The sequence below is a fragment of the Triticum dicoccoides genome, chromosome 1B (assembly GCF_002162155.2).
Source record: "Triticum dicoccoides isolate Atlit2015 ecotype Zavitan chromosome 1B, WEW_v2.0, whole genome shotgun sequence".
NCBI lineage: Eukaryota > Viridiplantae > Streptophyta > Magnoliopsida > Poales > Poaceae > Triticum > Triticum dicoccoides.
Window position 1 is genome coordinate 617,265,952 of NC_041381.1, and position 8,751 is coordinate 617,274,702.

The 8,751-nt window shown below is 49.3% G+C and overlaps 1 protein-coding gene across 1 annotated transcript; it reads left to right on the forward strand.

Moving 5' to 3' along the window:
- Positions 1-5,923: 5,923 nt before the first annotated feature.
- LOC119310201 (non-classical arabinogalactan protein 31-like) lies at positions 5,924-6,945 on the forward strand. The gene is made up of 2 exons (XM_037586025.1): positions 5,924-6,231; positions 6,310-6,945. Exons 1-2 carry the CDS (start codon positions 5,973-5,975, stop codon positions 6,639-6,641), a joined length of 591 nt encoding a protein of 196 aa, XP_037441922.1. The 5' UTR covers positions 5,924-5,972; the 3' UTR covers positions 6,642-6,945.
- Positions 6,946-8,751: the final 1,806 nt, after the last annotated feature.

Consider the following 8,751-nt stretch of genomic DNA (forward strand, 5'->3'; position numbering starts at 1 on the left):
TATGCAATGTTGTGTACAGACCTAATGTGTGCCTTGCTATAAGCATAGCAGGGAGGTACCAAAGTAATCCCAAAGTGGAGCACTGGACAGCGGTCAAGAACATCCTGAAATACCTAAAAAGGACTAAGGATATGGTTCTCGTTTATTGAGGTGAAAAAGAGCTCGTCGTAAATGGTTACGTCAATGCAAGTTTTGACACTAATCCGGATGACTCAAAGTCGCAAACTGGATATGTATTTTTATTGAATGGAGGAGCTGTCAGTTGGTGCAGTTCCAAGCAGAGCGTCGTGGCAGGATCTACGTGTGAAGAAGAGTACATTGCTGCCTCGGAAGCAGCAAATGAAGGAGTTTGGATGAAGGAGTTCATATCCGATCTAGGTGTCATACCTAGTGCATCGGGTCCAATGAAAATCTATTGTGGCAATACTGGTGCAATTGCCTTGGCAAAGGAATCTAGATTTCACAAGAGAACCAAGCACATCAAGAGACGCATCAATTCCATCTGTCATCAAGTGTCGGAAGGGGACATAGAGATTTGCAAGATACATACGGATCTAAATGTTGTAGACCCGTTGACTAAGCCTCTGCCACGAGCAAAACATGATCAACACCAAAGCTCCATGGGTGTTAGAATTATTACTATGTAATCTAGATTATTGACTCTAGTGCAAGTGGGAGACTGAAGGAAATATGCCCTAGAGGCAATAATAAAGTTATTATTTATTTCCTTATTTCATGATAAATGTTTATTATTCATGATAGAATTGTATTAACCGGAAACTTAGTACATGTGTTAATACATAGACAAAACATATTGTCCCTAGTATGCCTCTACTTGACTAGCTCGTTTATCAAAGATGGCTATGTTTCCTAACCATAAACATGTGTTGTCATTTGATGAATGGGATCACATCATTAGGAGAATGATGTGATGGACATGACCCATCCATTAGCTTAGCATTATGATCGTGACAGTTTCATTGCTACTGCTTTCTTCATGACTTATACATGTTCCTCAGACTATGAGCTTATGCAACTCCCGAATACCGAAGGAAATCTTTGTGTGCTATCAAAACCACAAGGTAAAAGGGTGATTATAAAGGTGATCTACAGGTGTCTTTGAAGGTGTTTGTTGGGTTGGCATAGATCGAGATTAGGATTTGTCACTTCGTGTTTCGGTGAAGTATCTCTGGGCCCTCTTGGTAATGCTCATCACTATAAGCCTTGCAAGCATTGTAATTAATGAGTTAGTTGTGTTATGAAGTATTACAGAACAAGTAAAGAGACTTGCCGATAACGAGATTGAACTAGGTATAATGATACCGACGATCGAATCTCGGGCAAGTAACATACCGATGACAAAGGGAACAACGTATATTATGCGGTTTGACCAATAAAGATCTTCATAGAATATGTAGGAGCCAATATGAGCATCCAGATTCCGCTATTGGTTATTGACCGGAGATGTGTCTTGGTCATGTCTACATAGTTCTCGAACCCGTAGGGTCCGCACGCTTAACGTTCGATGACGATATGTATTATGAGTTATGTGTTTTTGATGACTGAAGATTGTTCGGAGTCCTGGATGAGTTTACGGACGTGACGAGGAGTCTCGAAATGTTTGAGACATAAAGATTGATATATTGGACGACTATGTTCGGACATCAAAAGTGTTCCGGAGAAGTTTCGGATAAAACCGGAGTGCCGGAGGGTTACCGGAACCCTCCCGGGAAGTAATGGTCCTTAGTGGGCCTTTAGGGGAGAGAGGTCCACACCAGGAGGTGCCCCCCCAAGGGGAGTTCGAATAGGACAAGGGGAGGGGGCCCCTCTTTTCCTCTCCCTCTCCCTCTCCTTCCTTCTTCTCCTAGTTGGACTAGGAAAGGGGGGAACCTACTCCTACTTGGAGTTGGACTCCCCCCCTTGGGCGCGCCCCTTGTGGCCGGCCGGCCCCCTCCTCTCCTCCTTTATATACGGGGGAGGGGGGGCACCCCAAAGACACACAAGTTGATCTTTTAGCCGTGTGCGGTGGCCCCCTCCACAGTTACACACCTCGATCATACCATTGTGGAGCTTAGGAGAAGCCCTGCGCCGGTAGCATCATCATCACCGTCGCTACCCCGTCATGTTGATGGAACTCAACCTTGGCCTCAACTGGATCAAGAGTACGGGGGACGTCATCGAGCTGAACGTGTGCTCAACGCGGAGGTGTCGTACCTTCGATACTTGATTGGTTGGATCACGAAGAAGCTCGACTACATCAACCGCGTTACTAAAACGCTTCCGCTTTCGGTCTACAAGGGTACATGGACACACTCTCCCCTCTTGTTGCTATGCATCTCCTAGATATATCTTGCGTGATCCTAGGATTTTTTTTGAAATTACTGCGTTCCCCAACATGACCAAGAGGAAGGACCAGAGGCACGCGGTGGACGCGAGGGATGAAACCATCGCACCGGCTGCCGTCGTCGTTGCCGCGCAGCAGGAGGTCACCAACGCCCGCGTCGCGGTGGCAACGAGGGAGGCGCTCTATATGATAGGGTTAAACCCTAGCCAGCACGGCCTCGTCAACGCCGCCGTGGCCGCGGCCAGCACCGGCTCATCTGCATTCCCTTGGATGGTGCTGCCCGACTCGCCCCGCACGTCAGGTTGCATCCCGGTGCCTGGCTTCCACGTCTACCCGCATGCCTCCCGCCTCTTCGGGGAGTGCTCACCCGAGGTGAGTGTGGTCGCGCCTTCCACGCCCGCGCCCGCGCCCATCGACCTCAACGCCACACGGTGGCCGGTGGCTCATCATCCGGAGGCGTGAGGAAACGTGCGCGACAGATGCCAGCCGACGTGCTGTCGGGCGCACGCAACCTGTTTGACAGAATGCCGGCTGCCGGTGACGAGGACTACATGCAGAACATGATCTTCGAGGGTGGTGCACAGGCCGCTGGCTACAATCCCGACGAGACACAAAGCTAGGACGGCCGAGGGGCGTTCACGCCGTCCGCTGGCTACAATGAAGATCAGGTGGCCTTCATGTGTGATCAGGTCGTCCTGGACCTGGAAGGCTTCCCTATCGACCACGAGTTTCCGGAGGAGTACGGGAAAGATGAAGAGGACGAGTGCGACATCGAAGGGGAGCCTTTGTTCGTGGACGAGCTCGCCAACCAAGCCGCCAGGGCGAAGCCGAAGCGCAAGAGCAAGCGGACTAAGGAATACACGGTGGCCGAGGACAAGCTTCTTTGCGAGTGTTGGAGAGATATTGGGCAAGACCCCAAGACGGGCTCCGAACAAAAGCATTCAACTTTTTGGATTCATCTCCACAGTGAGTTCCATGAGCGCAAGAAGTTTCCCCCGTACCAAATGGTAAGCACGCGCTGGTGGGTGTCCATTTCGAAGCGATGGAGGGTGATCCAACAAGAGTGCAACAAGTTTTGTGTCACTCTTGAGAGCGTCAAGGCCCGCCCCATGAGCGGCATCGGCATGCAAGACATGGTATGCTAGCAAGACGCCCTCTTTTGTGTCATCAAGTTTATGCTTGCGTTTTCGTTTGCATACCACTTTGCCAATATGCATGTATTAAATACATTTGTACGCATTTCAAGCTTTGGAGGCATTCAAGGTCCAACACAATGGCAAGTGCTTCAACCTATCCCATTGCTTTAGGGTCATCAAAGACGAGGAGAAGTCCAAGGGGTAATATGCCGCCCTCAAGTCGCGTGGGGGGAAGCAAGCCGTGGAGGAGGTTGGGGATGGCGAGAAGGCTCGGCCGCGGGGGAAGACCAACTCCAAGAAGGAGGACAAGCGGGATGCGGCATCGATCGCCTTGATCGCAACCGTGGAGGGCATGATGACCAAAAGGATTCAAGGGAGGAGAAGCGCCGGCAAGAAAGGGAAGAGCAAATGAACGCCTTCATGGAGATCCAAAGGAGGAGGCTTGAGATGGAGGCGGAGAAGCAAGTCAGGATGCTTGAGATGGAGGCGGAGAAGCAAGCCAAGATGCTAGAGATCGAGGCCGTCAACACCAAGACCAAGGCGAAAGAAGTGGCTCTCGCGAGCATGATGACCGGGGTGGAGATCATGAAGGTGGATCTCAACACCATGTCACCAAGGAAGAGGCCGTGGTTTGATAAGATGCAGGCCGACATGCTCAAGTTTGATGACGAGTGATCTATGGTGGTGAGCGCCATCCTTTTTTTTGTATGCCGGCAGGTGTGCTGGCATGACCATGGGGCCGCGATGGCGTGATCGAACTCAAGTAAAACCCCCTTTTTTTGTGCTGGCATGTGTGCCGGCCGCTGGCGAGTGCGCCAGCATGAACTGTGGTGATATTTTTTGAAGCCGGCATTGTATGCCGGCGCTGGCATGGTGCCGGCATGAGACATGGCCGCTGACATGATCTATGATTGCGGGCCTTTTTTAAAAAAGTTGAGTGCGTACATGAAATAGGTCGAGTTGGACGCACCGCCGACCCAAATCTAAAACAGGACAGTCGCCGGGCGGGCGGACCCGGCGGCCGACCCAAACAGACAAAAGACGGACAAATTTGCCGTCCGTTTGGGTCGGCCCGATTGGAGTTGCTCTAACCTGAGTGCTATAGCTTCTGCTGTGTGTGACAAGCTCTAAACTCATGTGAAGGGTTTAACTTTTTGTGAAGGGTTTAACTGCCTGATGAAGGGTTAATCTGGACTCTGAAGTAGTGTTGTCCACATGTGTTTCAGTTTCTACAGTTCTCTTCCCTAAGAAAAAAGCTTCTACAGTTCTCCTTGTGTTGTTAAAAATATATGATGAAAAAACTTAGATAGTATCTAAAACAAATGTAAAAAAATGAGAGTTTGTGTTTTTTTTTTGAGTGTAATGAGAGCGTGTGTGATGTATGGTGCATTCAGATAAACGGGCCGAAGCCGTAGGTGGGCTAGTTCGGCTTGTTGCATGCTACTGCACTGTGTGTGTGTGTGAAACCACATGCAAGGGCCGTGCCATGAGAGACGAGCCATAAGCTCTGAGGTCCACATGCGACAGTGCGAGCACTGCACAGTGAAGCACTGAGGCGAAACGGAAAAATAAGTTTACTTAATTTGAAGTTTGCTTCGATCATCTAAAAGAAGGATTGTTTCGCTGCACTCGATGCCTGAAATCGGGGGATCAGGAGGCCAACTTGCTTGCCTTGGCCGCGACCCCGCACGCATTTTCGTGCGTGTAATCTTTCGTTTTTCATTTCATGGACCGAGACGAGTAGAAGCAAACAAACGTCGCCGTTCCGTAGAAACCTCCGAGCCACGCTCCCCAATGTCAGGATCAATTAATCTACCCATCTGCTCATCTATTTTAACAGGGTAGTAGTAATTACTTAATAGGACCACAGTAACTAAAGAATGGCACCATGTGGGAGCAGTCAAGATTCAGTTCAGTAAAAGGGAGGGGTCAAACCCTGTCAAAGTAACCGTCCTACTAGCCGTTTCAACCGATTTAAGCTTAACTAGCCGAGGGACAGAGCACGGGTGATGAACTACATTTGTCGGCACAATTCAACTGACTGGTATCCAACAGGCGCCAAGAAGGCTCCTGGTGGTTCATGCCTGCTAGCTAGCTCCACATGCAGGTATAGAAAACATGGCAGGATTCTGGCCCAGGATGCATGAAATGAACGGTGCTTCCATGCCTGCAGTCTTGCAGTTCACTGCTCTTCATTTGTTTGTTTAATTAGAACCCTACGGCGCCGCTAGTGTTGGCAACACAACAAAAGCATTAACTGCAGACGGAATCCCATCCAGCCGCTAGCTCGGTCTCTTCTCTTATTTGATCACGAAGCAACTGGTCAAACATAAGACAAGATCGAGCCCTAGGCCCTAGCTAGCTAGCTGATCGATGGACCTCTCCCTGCCTCTCTATAAATTGGCTCATGCTCGGTTAACGTCTCACCACCGTCGTCCAGCTTTTCAAAAAACAGCAGCTAGGCAGGTAGCTAAGCTAAGGGCTCAGTGAGAATGGTGTCCATCAGCTTCAAGATCCATGGAGCCGTTGCTGCTCTTCTCCTGGGCTCCCTCCTCCTCTGTTCTGGTGCGTCCATGGACGAACCGGCCGCTGCTTACAAGCACGTCGCTCCAGCTCTGTCGCCTTCGTCCTACCCCCCGACGCCGGCGCCGGTGCCGATCCAGCCGGTGATCATCGTCCAGGGTCTCATCTACTGCAAGTCCTGCAACCTCCGCGGCTACAACGCCGGCATGGACGGCTCGCCTCTCGCCAGTACGTCCTCCTCCTCCGACATCCCATTCTACCTCTCCCTAACCCCGTCGTGTTAATCAAGTGCAATGTGCAATGCAGACGCGACGGCGAAGCTGGTGTGCTACGGGAGCAAGAGCGGGTACAGGGTGCTCAACATGACGAGCACGGCGACGGACGAGAACGGCTACTTCCTGGTGATGGTGTACGATCTGGCCATGTTCAGCCGGCGCAGCTGCCGGGTGTACCTCCGCACCTCGCCCACGCTGCTCTGCGACGCGCCCTTCCTCCCCGCCGACGCCTCGCTGGGGATCGTCCTCAAGAGGGAGGAGGTGAGGCCGTCGTCGCCGGTGGGCGTGCGCGGCGTCTACAGCGCCAGGACCGCGCTCATGTACGCGCCGCGCAAGGTTGCCAAGTGCCCGGCCTACTGCTGATGATTGAGGAGTGTGGACGTACACGCCCGCACCTGATGAGACGGGCAAGTGTTGTGGGTCGCCGTGGTATGGTATGACCACGAACGTAGTCGGAGACTCGGAGGCAATAATAAGCAGAGATTGTTGTCGCGTAGGTTTGGGTCGTTTTAGTTTGTAGTCCAACGAGAGTACTTGCTGTGGTTTGAAGTTGAAGTCGTTTCCAAGTTTCTTTATCGTTGAAAGGAATCGTTTCCACGTTGTTGTGTGTAAGTTTGCCCTTTTCAGGCTGTCCTTCCCACTAGTAGAAAAAGGGTCTTATGTTCAACTCTTTAGTTCCAATTTGTAATAGAACCGGCACTAATGTGATCATTAGTGTCGGTTCCAACGGCTAGAAGGTCGGCTTTCATTAGTATCGGTTCGTGACGAACCTTTAGTATCGGTTCATGCCATGAACCATAAACTAAAGAGATGGTGGCAGACTTGTGTCAGGCTGCGGCTCCACCATGACCTATAGTACCGGTTAATGCCACAAATCGGTACTAGAGTGTTTTAGTTCATTCTTTCTGTAGCAGTTTTTTAGTCCCACCTCGCTCCGCTAACATGGTTTTTACCACCTTAAATATGTTACTTCTCAAACTATCATGAGCACTTGGTCTTCATTGAACTCTATGCATAGGATCTGTGGCCTCTTAAACCAGTGAAGATTCCTATTGACAATTCAGATTCTACACAAAAAGATCATTGATGATCAATGTATTTGTTATATATATTTTTACATGTTTACACATAGCACTAGCGCGTTTTGGCAAAAACTGAATGCACTCCGTGTATAAACTGGACAATCGCTTTCGAAGTATCAGAGTTTCGGACGAAAACTCATATGTTACAGAGGCACTTTTCATATTTTTTAAACTTATTACAACTCCAGACTTTTTGTGCCTTCAGTATGCACCATTCAAAGCCACGTCATCAACTTTCAATCCTTTATGTCTTCATTTCCTATTTTTCATGCATATACTGATTTTTTGAGCTAAATGACCATGCTATTGAAAAGCACTACAAATTAACTCTGAAAAGGTTAAAAGTTGACATGGTATCATAATTTCACCCACCTAGCATGTGCAAAAAAGTTGAAAGGGTTACGACAAAAACTGGATGCACTTCGTGTACAAACTGGACAATCTCTTTCGAAGTATCAGGGTTTCGGACGAAACTCATCTGTTACAAAGGCATTTCTTTTTTTAAAACTTATTACAACTCCAGACTTTTTGTGCGTTCGGTATGCACCATTCAAATCCACGTCATCAACTTTCAACTCTTTCTGCCTTCATTTTCTATTTTTCATGCATATACTGATTTTTTCAAATCTCATTTTCTATTTTTTGTACCTAAAGCTAAAATATTTATAAAAAAAACTCTAAATACAACATAAAAAAACTCAGAAATAAATAAAATAATATTATTTTTTTGTACGTAAAGCAAAAATATTCACAAAGAAACTCTAAATACAGCATAAACCAACTCAGAAATAAATAAAAGAAAATAAATACAGCAGAAACAAAAGAACTACATAAAAAAACTCTACGCGCTGCCCAGTGGACCTGCTTGGCCTTGGGCCAGGAAACAGGCCCACAGGACAGCGCGGCAAAGTTAGGGCCAGAAGCGTGCTAAAGAGAGGAGCTCCAGAGAGCTACTGCACTGGGGCCTATAAACCAGTGCGGACGCCCCTCGGCTAGCGAGGTGGGACTAAACTTGCCACACCGAACCTGCGCCAGCGCACACCTTTAGTACCGGTTCGTGGCTCTAACCGGTCTTTAGTACCAGTTGGAGCCACGAACCGGTACTAAAGGTGGTCGCTTCCCGCCGTTTGGCTTGGCCAAATTTGACCTTTAGTACCGGTTGGTGGCCCAACCGGTACTAAAGGCCCCTTCTATATATATAACACTTACAAAAATTTCAGTTAGTTTCTTTTCCATCTGCTTTGTTGTCGTGCCCGTCCCCGTCGCCGCCGCGCTCGTCGCCCTGTCGCCGCCCCCGCCGCGCCCGTCCCCGTCACGCACGCCTGTCTCCGTCCCCGTCCCCGTCCCCGTCGCCGTCGCCTCCCCTGGCCGTCGCGTGCGCCCGTCCGATC